The 13,908-nt window shown below is 41.5% G+C and overlaps 1 protein-coding gene across 1 annotated transcript; it reads right to left on the bottom strand.

Moving 5' to 3' along the window:
- Positions 1-5,292: 5,292 nt before the first annotated feature.
- KCTD7 (potassium channel tetramerization domain containing 7) lies at positions 5,293-8,787 on the bottom strand (the record flags this gene model as incomplete). The annotated part of the gene is made up of 4 exons (XM_080629782.1): positions 8,629-8,787; positions 7,691-7,860; positions 6,178-6,356; positions 5,293-5,669 (listed from the first exon to the last, which is right to left on the bottom strand). Exons 1-4 carry the CDS (start codon positions 8,770-8,772, stop codon positions 5,293-5,295), a joined length of 870 nt encoding a protein of 289 aa, XP_080485908.1. The 5' UTR covers positions 8,773-8,787.
- Between the last annotated feature and the right edge of the window lie 5,121 nt (positions 8,788-13,908).

Below are 13,908 nucleotides of genomic sequence, written 5' to 3'. Positions count from 1 at the left end.
GCTCAACACAGACATCCAGCTGTGAAAGCAAGGGATGGTGTTAGCAAGACAAATGGACAGCAGAGAAAAGGGTAATTTAGTTACTTCAGAAACTGAGCACTGCACAAGCAGGGACACTTTGGTCCTCCTTGGGACTGTCTGATAGGAGCAGAAGAGTATGGGGGGAAAGAAGCAGAAGTGAAAGGGCTGATACCAGCCCATCTCGCCAGGGAGACTGCAGACACTGCAAAAGCGTTTCCTTCCTTTGAAGGAAATGATGGTGAATAAGTTAGTGGTTGGTGCCATCAAATGAAGCCTGCAATGGAGATTTGTGATGTAATTTTCATGTGCAAAGCAAGCTCAAATCATAGGGACTGCAGTGACTGCAGACCAGATTCCAGCAGTCTTCAAGGGAATGTACTTTTATTGCACAACACAGACTTTATATCCACATTTTCTTCTATGTATTTTAGCTAAAAAACATGGACTATGTGTTACCTGAACTGAAAAGTCAACCGTTGTAAGAAATAATATACCACAGTATTAAACATCACGCATGAACTTACTTAAACATCAAACCCTGATTGGTAGCATCCAGCCTGGGTTTTCAAAGGCATTACGGGTTACAGTGCATAGACACATACAATTTACAATTCAGCAAAACAAAATCCATTTACAAAAGTCACAGTGGAAGTGGAGGTAAACTTATACTGAGCTTGTGTAAGTTAAATGACTAAGAACTGTTTTGGGAAGCAACTTCCAGTTAGAGGACTATTTGCAGAAGATAGCAACAGAACATGATAGTGAAAGACTGGAAGGTTCTTTTCTGTTTGTTAAATCACATTTCCATAGCCCAAAACTCAGGACTATGCTGGGCCCTCTCTGCTGTGCGTGACCAACCTGGAAACATTGGCAACTGTTTGTCTACAGGTAACCAAAGAGATCAACACAACTCCAGGGTTCAGTAATACCAACCATAACTTAAAGCCTGGGGGGTCTATAAATTGCCTAGAGTAGTTGTTAAATTAAGCGAAAGAAATATCATGTCCCAGAGATTTATGAGGAGTTAAGAGAGCATCTTTCTACAGTCTCTGCTCTGAAGTCTGCTCTTACCTGCCAGGCGGTTGCATCTCAAATTTGATTGCTTTGCTATGCAGAAAAGAAAGATCCAGTGTATAAGATGTGATATAAAAGTCCTCAGATCTCTGAGTGATGCTGACATTCAAGTAGTGTGACCCACAGCCACCCCACAGGTCACTGCTGTACAGTTCACAGCCACTGGATTCTCCCACCCACTTAACAACACATTGCAACAAAATGAACTTACACAGGAAACGGATGGACACAGGTTTCCAGACAGGCTGGATCCTCTGCCTGACCTCACATAAATGGTGACAAGCCTTCCTCTTGAAGTAAAATGGAAACAATCTTGAAATGCAGTGCAAACAATCAGCTCGGACACAAGGCTTTCCCTGTTGGCACTTCCATCATCTTCCTCATCATGTCACCTGAACCAGATCATCTATCAACAAGAACGAGTGGCAAGAATAATGTTGGGAAGGAAGGTTCCCAGGGGTTGCAAGTGCCGAGTGAAAATAATGACCTTTAATTATACCACTAATTATTTTAAGGGATCGTGCACTTCTCCTTCAGCTCAGGGCACACAATAAACAAGGCCCTGGGACCCCAAAATACAGGTACTTAGGCTGAAAACATATTACTGTGAAACAGATGTAAGCCTTAAGAAGTAAGAGTTTACATTTTTTAACAGCCTTTAGGAAAAAACAAAGCAGAAAGTAAAATTAAAGTGACTATGCTATAAATAAGGGATTTTAATTAATTTAGTCCCATATTTTTGCCAGTAATTAGCAACTATCAGTCACTATATTGTAATATTAAAAGAATTTTAAACCAGACTAAATATTCACCTTGCAAATAAATCTGGGGGAGCAGCAGAGAAGTAGTAAATTTCCTGCACATAAAGTTGTACATCCTGAAGGTTAGAGAAAGGGGTAAGGACCATGGAGGAATCCAGAGTCATCAGCTCACCATGAATCTTCAGGCTAAGCACTTTATCTCCTTACGCCTCTTACCCTTCATCTACAAATGGAGATGTGGGGGAGTGTGGATCAGGATCCCACTGAAGTATTCCTTCAGAGCTAGTGAGGACTGTCCCTGGGGAAATACACTGCAGAACTAATTCCCTCCCTCTTCCATGTTTGCAAAAACCAGCACATGCCTAATGCACAGGACAGATTTGGAACAGGCTGCATTCAGTTCTGGGGGGCAGTGACAGGCAACTTCAGATTTCACTAGGAAAAACAAAGATATACTGAGAACCATAGACAAAAGAACCAGAAGTAGCAAGTATCCTGTCTTAGAGCACAATGTCTTTCCTTCAGATTGAATGAGCTAAACGGATGGGCATGCATTGTCCTTCTAACTATCTGCAAACATGATATTCCTAGCAATATTATATTGGTAATGCAAGACCCTTCATTGCCTGACCAATTTGTTCGTGGCATCAGGTTGCAAACACAGGGTATTTGAGGATGGAAAAGTAGTTGTCTAGATGCTTAAGTGGCAAAGAAGCTAAGTAGGAGAAGCACAAAGAAATGGGTAAATACATGTTCTAGCAAACCTCTATCCTAGTCAGGTAGAAAGGAAAGTCCTAAAGAAAAAAAGCAGTATTACGTAGGCATTTAGTTTAATTAGACAATTATAAAGCATCCACGATATACAAAAACATCAGTCATCTTAAACATGGATTTAATAGATCAACTACTCACATTTCTGTTGCAAATGCAGAATTCAAAAGTTATGCTACACGCCAAGAAAAGGTAAGTCAATAATAAACCAGTTATTAGATTGAGCTCCCTGACATCCGCCTGCCCAACTCTCCTGTTTCTGCCAAAACATGAACCCACATTAGGCAACATCATGTAAATCATTGTAAACAAAGACTGCTTAGAAGTGTAGTCAGTAACAATACTGTTAGCCTGCACAAGTCACAACACAGAATGTACATGTTTAATGAAAGCATGTTGGCTCAAATCCCTGCTTTCTCTTTCAATATTGCACTTAATGTTTGCTGTCTTCTGGAGGATCTGAAGGATGAAAGCATCAAATGAGATGCAAGTGATACAAACTAAGATTAATTGTCTTTTTAGTTAGTCTTCCTTATCTATTTAAGCAATAAATAGGAGAATGTTATAAAATATCAGTGTGTGCATATTAACAAATAGCAAACATGATCAAAACAGGGATTTTGCCATCATAGCTTCTCTAGAGTAACAGCAGAAGAAGCCTTACAGCCAAACTAAAACCATATTGTTAAATCAGTCTGTTTCGTTTGTGCTGAAATTCAAACCAGACTTATGTCCTATGGAAATACATATATGGTTACTGATTAACCCAGTAAGACTGCAATTCTCATTGTAATCTTTATATAAACTGGTACTGTAAATCCTGAACTTAAACATCTTAAGTAGCCTCATTTGACTTTTAATTTTGGGTAGTCAAACACAAGTACAACACCTTGTAACACAAGGCCAATATTTAAGAAAACAACTGAAATGAGCTTATATGAAGATCCAAATGCACATGATTTCCTCCTCCTTCCATTTCAAAATCTAAGCTCTGGACTTGAACCTCAGCACTTGACAATGATTCTCTGTAAGTAAACATATATAAAGAGACCATCAGAGCTGTACGCCCCCATCTCAGAGAGGCACATCACTAAAACCTAAATCACATAAATACAAGTGTGACAATGCGAACAAGCTGCTTTTTTGCAAGACAATTTGATCATAAAGTTCTTACAATTATTAAAATTCTCAGTTACCTGAGCTAATTTTAAGAATAATTCTAATTAACATGTTTCTGAAGTGTTTTGGTCAAAAGCTTTATTAAGCAATATTCTTGCATCAGCTAATCCAGCGGAATGCAATACACAAACATTTATTTTGCCTCTCCTTAAGATTACTTTGAGGCTACTTCACATGGGGTCTTTTGGAGAAGTACTTGATTTTCTGTCCCTCACACAACAGTTATATCTTCAGATGTTTAGTTCTCCCTTTCAGTTGTGGACATTAAGTAATCCAACCTTGGAATGTGGTTACTAATGTCAGAAGTGCAACTATTACCTTCGGAAAAGAACATGATTCTGCAATGGCTGCCTCCTTCAGCGTGGAAAGATATTTACTACAGAGATATATTGGTTTATAATTGGAGAATTATTCGAATATGAAGGTTATGAAATTATTTTTCCTGACATTATACCTGGAAGGGTCAACAAGAATGTTAAAAATGAGACTTCATTGCTTGGAGAAGGTGAGGTGAAGAAAGCACTTGTCTAGTATCATCACTTGACTCTAACTCTAGAACAAAGTTTAATATCAGAGAATGTAAAAAGAGTCAGTAATAAAATAACATACATTAAATATTCCTCTTACTTCTGCTAACAGGAACATACACATAGGGTTTTCTTATTTACCAAAAGCCTTTGTAAAGGACCTGATTCTAAAGAGCTTTTATTTTTGTAGATACTGTAAACATTTAGAATTTCTAAGGCTAAAAACAGGCACAAGTCTTTCATGAACAGTTATTATTCCTAAAAGCATTAAGGAATATATTCCAAATCTGCTATTCCTTCTTATAACAATGGAAATAATTGAAATATAATGTTATAAGTCACAATGCAGATTCTTAATTAAAAAAGAAATCTAGCTTAATCATGACAACAGTTAATACTATATAGGGAATGCTCCTTTCTTTTTGCTTTTTTTCATGATCTATTACATCAAAATTACATTTCCAGAATCTCTGTGCTGGGTGTTACTCGATTTTAGGAAGTGGCAAGTTTAAGTAGTGACTAAAACATTTCTAAGTGGGTAAAATTCAACCACCTTATGTCAGCATTCTTAGCACCCCCACTTTATAACAATGCAGGTGGGAGCTGCAATATCCGTTTTGCAGATTCTGATACTAAACCCACATGGAAGGTGCCACCTTATAGAAGGTGTTAGATGCTCCACTCTGTAACTTCCATGAGGTGAGATTTTGTTTTGTGCCTTGTTAAGGTACCTGAGCCAAGAGTCTTGTTTCAGGCTGGTTTTTCAAGATTGCAGAGGTTTTCCAACCTCTGTACCAGGTTCCCTTGTGCTGAGCAGCTAAGCATTAGCCAACTTTTCAGCAGACTGATTCCAATACATGTTAGCAGCAATGCATTTCCAGAGACACGTTGCAAAAATATTAAAAGCAATTGTCATCTAGAAGTCCTTTTATCCCCTGCACTGTTCTGGACAAGGTAACTCACCACCAAGTAATCTTGAATTCATAGATAGGACGCTTGCAGTAATAGTGATTTATCAGGTGTTTATCACACACCCCAATACACTGATGATCCACAGTTATCCCTCTGTCAGACAGGTCTGTCACAATACAGTGCAGAAGATCATATACATCAGCCACAGCCTCCCAGGGCCCAAAAGATACATCTACTTCACAATGATGTTCAAATAGCTTTGTCTCACTCTCACTCCTTTCAAAACGTAAAGAATTGAAGTGCGGGCATTCATAGGGAGTGATGGGCATCTCTTCTTTGAAGACACAGACCTTCAATTTTGCAAATCTTGCTTTTCTTTGCATAGCTCTGAGCTTTGCTATTTCGATGATCCTTTCCAAATGGTCTAAAAAACAGAATAAAAAAGTTGAAAATAACACTGAAGCACTTAGCAAAAGAAAAACAAATGCCATTATTTAATGTGAAACATTACTACAGTGCTTAAGTTATTCTTAACATATTAGAAGCAAAAAAAAAAAGCTGTACAAAGCTAAATATATACTAATTAAACCAATCTGTCATCTTGTGAACTCCATGTCCCTACTATGTGCTCAAGTTCATTCAGTTGCATCCCAATGGCACAAACACGAACACAGAGAAATCTCCTCTTTTAATAAGCCTTACGTGTTGTGGCCTAGATCTTGCTCTCTTTTAAGGCAGCATAAAAATCCACATCCTTGGATGCAGCAAGAACAAATCTGATGTGGAGACCTCAAAGATCTAAAGAGCATGAAAAGTGCACAACAAACTTCTCAACTACAATGGAGTTTGAAAGCTGAAGCAGAGCTGAAAGCACCACTTAAACTACTCAAATCATGCTGGAACAAACAGTCAATACTACTTTGTTTATTTACCTTTGTAATACGGCATAAGGCCCAGGAAAGCTTGTCTAACTTTTTCTCCTTTCAGAGGCTGGATATCCTCTAGATTGTCTAGCAATGGTCCTATGGAATAATACTGAGCTTCCTTGTAAACTGCCCTCACACGTTCTCTTGGCGGCAGATCACCAGATCGTAGAAAGTTAAGTATGTCTCTAAAAGAAGGGCAAAAATGTTATTAAGTAACATATTTCTGCCAAAATGCACTGAACAACTCACTGAAACACAAATACCATCAGATTTTAAACAAAAAGGCTGAAGTGGACTAACCACTTAAAACAGAAGAGGGGACAGTATTTTACAAGAAAGAGAACATAGTCACTGTATTTCAAATTTAGGTCTGTGAAAAAACAATCTTTTCCATTTTCCTGAAGAATTAGATACATGGACAACATCCCACAGAGAACCAGGACTGTAGTGAATGGATGGTGCATTTACAAAGGAAGTTTTCTCTTCACAGGATCAGGGCCACATACACTTTTAGTATATATCATAATGATAATAACACTTCCTTCTAGTTTGGAAACAGTGTCAGGCTACAAGATTTTTTAGCATGGAAAGAAATCACTTTATAAGCATTAACAAAGCTATTATTGACCATAGTAAATAAAACAAAACATTCCTGCAATCTTCATCAGCATGTCAACAAACACAGCACATGCTGACTTGGCTCTGTGTTCCAACTATGTTTTTAATTCAGATTGACAACATGACAAATGAAGTGATCTGTCAACAAAGTGCCAGGCACTTTCAAATTACCAAATGTAGAGAAACAATTATTTTCTAATAAATATAGTGGTTTTAATCTATTTCTGTCCCAGATTACAGCACAATCCAGATGTGCTTTGAAATGAATTCAATCTTTCTCTGTTGAAGAGATTAAGGAAATGTCTACAAAGGAGGAGGAAGAAATGTAAATTAAATTGCAAAGTGTGCTTTGAGAGAGACCTTAACCCATGAACATGGAAAGGTAAGCAACCTTTGCTAGTGATCTCACACTCATTCAGAGTATTAATATGATCATGGTTAGTTTAATTAAAAACAAAGTTAAACACATAGGAAGGAATACTGAAGGTGAAGGAACATGGCACTATCAGCAGTAATAATATTTGAGGCTTGTGCTTTTTTACCAGCTACGTTATATCCTATTTAAACACTGAAAACATTATACTTCCAACTAGTTAAGAACATAGATGCATTCCTTCCATTCCCCTCTTTTATCATATATACTGTAATATCAATTAAAAACCAGTGTTGTACAAAAGAGCTTCCTGTGAAAAGCAATGCCAAATACATTCTTTTTCAAAACTTCAACTTGATACCTTGAAAGAAGATACTTTGAAGGAGACAATGTACAAATTCAAAACTTGTTTTTCTTTTCCTACTGTAAAACTTCAGCCCTTAAGAATAAAACAAATAGTTTCTTCATTTCTTTAAAAATAATTTTCTTCATTAACAACTTCTCAACTATACTACTGAGGACACATACCCAAAGTAGGTTCCATCTCTGTCAATAAAATATCTGCCTTCAGCATCTGTTGGGATGTAGTGTCTTCCACTGAACATAGCCGCCAGCATCGTGTCCTCGTACCGCCTCAGTGTTGACAGTCTTGTTGTAAAATACATGCCTCCTACGTTGAGTGGAACAACTTCTGGAAACTGCAGAAGCAACCACATCATCACAAATGAGCCCCTAATCCTTGCCAGACACATTCAGACCAAAAGGGTTACAACTTCTAGAAGACACAGCATGCAGTCTTTGCCAATGTAACATGACTTGGTATGACAAATGCTTTCTTTCCCAGCCTGTTGCCACAAAGCAGTGAGGTTCAGGGGTTAAGAACTTGAATACTTTGGCTGACTTCTTGGTGTAATCACGGATGTTTTAATGTTAGTTGGAAATCTGAAGTAGCAGTAATCACTCAGCTTTAATACCACATATTCATTAATAGCATGAATGCCTCCCTCCTCCTGGCTCTTCTGGGGAAACAAAACAAAAACAAAACACCCTCTCCAACCCTGGGACTTGCACTCAGTTGCTACTCTACTGGTTCCTTTATGATACTATACTATACCATACTATTTAATACTATACACTGAAAAAAACCCCAGTGACTCTCTATTTAGGTTTATAGGAGGCCTAAAATCTTAATATCACATCTTAAGATGCTCTGGTATCAGAATAAACACTTAGTTGTATTTGTCAAGTCCGAACATGGATGGAACATCAAACATGAGCAATGCTGCCGAGCTATTGAAGTAAAAAAAAATCAAGAGACTTAGCTTTATCCAGTCATTTAGCTACTAACGGAAACTGAACTTGATATCCATAAATCCTCCAACAAAGAAATCCCAAATTCTCTGATACATGACCATTACGTGCTGCAATAACTGGCCCTTCTCAGTACAGTACCAGAGAGCTCTTACCTGCTGAGGCAGTAGAGGTAGTGCTTGTCCTGCCTGGGTTGCGGTAGGAGTGGCTGGCTCTTGGAAATCATCCTCTGCATCCGAGCTCGACATGGCATCATCCGGGTTTCCACTCACTTTGTTCTGCCCCGTAACTACCACCATCCCTCTGGCTCTCGGAGGCAGGTCTGCTGGGGAGGCAGCCGTGGCAATGCTAAATGGGAAACAAGACTCAAATGACTTCGGCGCCCTCCCCACCCGCAGCAGATCACGTGGCAGGCAGGGCACGTCACTCCCCGGATAATTTACAATGGCATTGTTATTGCTGGGAAATGAATCCCAGCAGGGATGGCTCTCGGGCTGAGAAACAAACTTGGAGGGGCTGTCTTTGCAGGAAGGCTGTTTGCACAGCTGGACCAAGGTCCTACAGTCACAGAGCCCCTGCCAGCGGCTGGGTAAGACACCGGCGCCCATTGGCTGTGCGGTGCGGGTGTGATTGGCTCCACCACGCTGCTGCAGCACAATGTCATTTGCTGGGGGGAATTTGGGTGGCTGCTGCTCCAGCCCGTCCATCGCCATAGGCCGCCTGCACAAGCGCGTCCTGACCGCACGCTCTCATTGGCCATGGGTGCTGTGCAACACCCGGACTGCTGCTCCCAACCCAGCTCTGGGTCTATCACCTTCAGCGGCACAGGCGGAGCAGAGCCTGTATGCAGAGAGACACGCACTGTAACAGCTCTGTCCAGTTCTAGCACTTCCTGTGAGATAAGGAAATGGGAGTTTTCCAACAGAGAAAACATTTTCCTGCCCACTGCATCACATTACACTGTACATAAACACACACATCCGATACACATGTATTTAACTCTGCGTATTACATTGTGCTTTTACTGCTTATCAGCAATTTCCTTTCCTGCACAGAAAAAGCATGCATAGAAATGCCAACTACAATGCTTCCACAGTCCATCTTCAGCTGGAGGATGGGATGGACTAACAACACATTGCATTATAAAATCAGTAATTAGAAGAGCAGAGTAGGAAAGAGTAGAAACCCTGCTGTTCTTTTTACACTGCATTACATAAAGAGTACATCTGTTTACAGGATTGCTGGGGTGTCTCCAGTGGCATCACAACATCCTAACAAAGACATTATACTACCAGAGGCTTTATCTAGCTCTCTAACCCTGCAAGCTCCTTCTCCCAAATCCCTATAAAACATAAACAGAAAAGGAGTATTTGCACATGCACATCTGGCACATTTATTTATTGACTAAATAAATGTTGCAGAAAGGTTGCTTCCAATCCAAATCAAAAAGCAGAAATGACATAAAATTTTAAAAGCCATGATTAATTATTCTGCCTTATGAAATCTGCTAATACAGTCATCATGCACATCATCAGCCTGCCTGTACACCTCAGCTCTTAAAGGGAACACTGCAAGTTCAGAATGAACCCAGACAGAACTGGGATGCTTCCAGCCAAAACAGATAATCTTTAGAGAGCTGATCAGATCAAACGCTCCACATTCTATGGAGGTGAATTCTAGATCCTGTTTGGCACCCTAATAAACCTAGATGAGTAGGTATTGTGCAGTTTCAAACACTTTTTTTTAAGCTGCTGTTAAAGAGGTTTGTCTCAGCTCAGGACAGGGACTTACTTTCTCTTCTCTACATTTCAAAAGATGGATTTTCACTTCATCATCCTTTTTCTACCACACTACAATGCATAGGTAAAGAAATGAGCATGGAAGGGCTTCTCAAAGTCTACACCTTATTAATGATTTTAATATTTGTCCTGAAACATTTATTCTGATATGATCAATTATCAAAACAAGCCAACAATGCCTCACAGATAAAGAATATATACAACATAAAGGAAAGATTATTTTGTCAGTGACTCCTTCAAGGAGGTAAACAAATTATCATCAAGAAACAGCTTGCAAGAGCTTAATTTATAAGATGCACAGTAAAACTTGAGTGCAAGCCTGTATTTATTGTGACTGTATTATTTATAATGCTGTTACCTGACACACGTGCTTTGACTGCTCTTTTTCTACTTCTCTTAAGACTATTTGAAACAACTCAAGACTGACCCAAACTGTGATCTTTAACTCTCTGTAATTTTCAAGTACATCCAGTGTTCTTCACATAAAAAGAGTATATTCTGAATAAACAAATTCAGCTCCATTAAGTATATCGCAATCATTGACCACAAAATGTGTTCTGGGCAAGTTCATCCATTTGGCACTGTACGAGAAAGATCCTCTTTCCCAACAGAAACAGAGGTTTGAGAAAAAGGATTTTTTCTTCCTCTTTCATAATTCTCCTTCAACATCACACCAAGGTTGAGGAAAAACACGTGAGAGAGCATACATTAATTATGTTGTGCTCATGAGCAACAGCCTTTGTTGTCATTGGAACACAGAGCAATCCCCTAAATAGTGATGTTTAGCATACAAGATCTCAGCCCGTAATTAGTCCAGGATTTAAGAATGACATTAGTGGCAGTTAAAATGATGAGACTGATCATTGACAAGTTTAACCTGTTTTTTGATGCTCATGAAAGGGTATGTGAAGTTCCTCTCTAGGTTTGCTTCACTTCCTGCTCACCCATGGACACAGAGTAGTGCAACAGCAGTATGTGACTGGAACAGAGAGTATTCCTGAAAGACAAACATAACCTGATCACTGACCAGTTTTCCAACATACAATCTTCTGCATTTTGGTTCTCTTCAGTTCGCTTCATGAGGAATATGCATCCATCTGAATATCCTCTTCTTGCCACTTAAAGCATGCACAATAACTAACTATGCACAAAAATACATCTTTGTTAAATCTCTCTTTAAACTTACACGGTTTGTTTTATTTATGAAATGCATCCATTTCACTTTCAAATATATCTAGGTCCAGAGGAACAGATAATTAATGAGAAAACATCATCAATAAACAACATTATTACTAAATCAAATGTGTAACTGGCCCATACATCAGCATCATCCAACTCTACCAGAAATATCTCCTTCCAGTCTACAAGCTAATCTGTAATTTAAATGACAGATTACTCCCCAGAGCTTTGATATCTACAGCTCAGATACTGTCTCATGTACACTTGCTAAGTGAACTGGACCTGCATGTTTTACTTCATTCCCTAGGGAATAATAGCAACCCTCAAGCTGCATCGAATTTCACTTGATTCTAAGATTCAAAAGAGCTTTTTAAGGCTCTGCTGTTCCCTCAACTTTTCTGTATTGGTTTAAACAACTTTCCCTTAAATACCTTCCAAGGTCACAGTGGTGTTGGCAAAGTTACATACTTACAAAAAAGTGACATAATGCACTTGTTTAAAGGTATTAATGTACAAATCCATCATAGGAGACCCAACAACCTGCTATTCAAAGCTAACTCATTAGCAAATGCTTGTGCTGGGGAGATGCCAACCACATTGTTAGGAAGACTCTCCCTTTTTCAAGAGGAATTGGGTTCCTATGAGAATGCAGAAGAGAGGACTTAGCAGGCTCTCCATAACATTGTTCCAGAGACTTTCTTGTGTGAACAAAGTGGAAAAAGACACAGCATTCAGTCAATTCTAATGAATCCATGTCAGAATGGCAAAGCAGCATCCTGAAAAAGGGCTGAGATCCCCAAGCTGCAGTAAACTGAATTATAATGGAATGGTTTGTGTTGGAAGGGACCTTAAAGCTCATCCAGTCCCAACCCCTGCCCCGGGCAGGGGCACCTTCCACTAGAGCAGCTTGCTCCAAGCCCCTGTGTCCAACCTGGCCCTGAACACTGCCAGGGATGGGGCAGCCACAGCTTCTCTGGGCACCCTGGGCCAGCGCCTCAGCACCCTCACACGGAAGAGCTTCTGCCTAACAACCCATGGATAAAGGCTACTCAAGCTGTACTCACTGGTTGCAGCAATTACCGCCTTACACAGAGTTTCACAGCATGGACAAGCATTGATAAGCTCGAAACGGCTTCCCAGTTCCACCACCCTGAGGTGAGGAGCCACCGAATTTACAGACAGAGCAGCACAGTCACAAGATAGCTCAGAAACTGCGCCAGAGATGTAGTTAAACCAGGTTTCTACCAAATTAAGCATTAATTAGGCACTTAAATACTGAGCATCTTGCTAAATCCTTTTAAACAGCCTAAACATTAACGGGGACACCACAGAGCACCTGTAGGTGCGGCAGTCAACTCTCTATGGGGTGACCCCACCCAGGCCGAGGTCCCGCTGCGGTCCATGGCAGGGCAGGAGCTCCCTTCTCCCTCAGTGGTCACTGGAAGCCGCCGCTCCCCGACACCCTCCCGCTCCCCTCAGCCGAGCGCCGCGGGTGCTTTCCCGCCCTTCACCTGGCAGGCGCCTCCCGCCGCTCCGGTACCGGCGGCGAGCGCTCATGCCCCCTGCCGGGCCGCGGGGGAACCACCTGCTGCTGCCGGTGCCATCGCCGCCGCGTCTTCCGTGCCCAGCCCGGCTCCACATCGACCGGAGGAGGGAGCAGGGCAAAGCGGGCACCGCCTCTCCCCCGCCCCGCCCGCCCTCACCTGCCGCCCGCCCCGCAGAGCGGGCAGCGAGAGCGGCCGCCGGGCCCCTGCCGTGTCACGTAAGGTCCATCCGGGTCCTGCTCGGGCGGGGCCGCCGAGGCGGGAACGGGCACCGGCGGGAGGCGCGGCCGGCCCTCACACCGCTGGAGTTGCGTTGGGGTTTGTGTTTGTTTTAATCTGTTTTAATCGTTTCTGCTCTTTTATGAGGGGAAGCGCCCCGTAACTCATCAACTCATTGCCCTTTTTACGGGGCACCGCCTGTGCCGGCGTCGTGCTCGATGTACAACGGGAAGGGGAGGCCCTCATGGGGTAGGCAGCCGCTCCCTCTCACCTCAGCGCAGTGATGGCGGGCTTTGTCACAGCCCTGGTTCCCTGCTGCCTTGCAGAGCGCTCCACAGGCTTTGCCAGAGCCTGCCAAGCGGTTCCGTTGCCTTTTAGGGTATGCTATGGGCTTTGCAGTGGCCACCAGTGCTCCTGCTGCCTTCCAGAACATTCCACATGCTTTGCCAGAACTCTCTGGGGCCCATGCCCACTGCCATTTGCATTTGAAGTCTGCACCATTTGGGGGGCTTCATTTATTTTTCCATCAAGACACTCACTGATGCTGCTAAATGAAGAGACTGCCACACTCGTTTTCCTTCTTTCCCAGCAACGCAGAGCACAGTGAGGACCAGAGGACCCCGTTGGCCACCAGCAGATGCTGTTGGTGCTGTTTGCTGTGTGCAGGATGATGGCATCTACAATGCTCCCGATG

Source organism: Psittacula echo (assembly GCF_963264785.1).
Source record: "Psittacula echo genome assembly, chromosome: 15".
Classification (NCBI taxonomy): domain Eukaryota; kingdom Metazoa; phylum Chordata; class Aves; order Psittaciformes; family Psittacidae; genus Psittacula; species Psittacula echo.
Note: the sequence above shows the minus strand (reverse complement) of the source record. Positions and strands in the feature narration are given on the sequence as shown.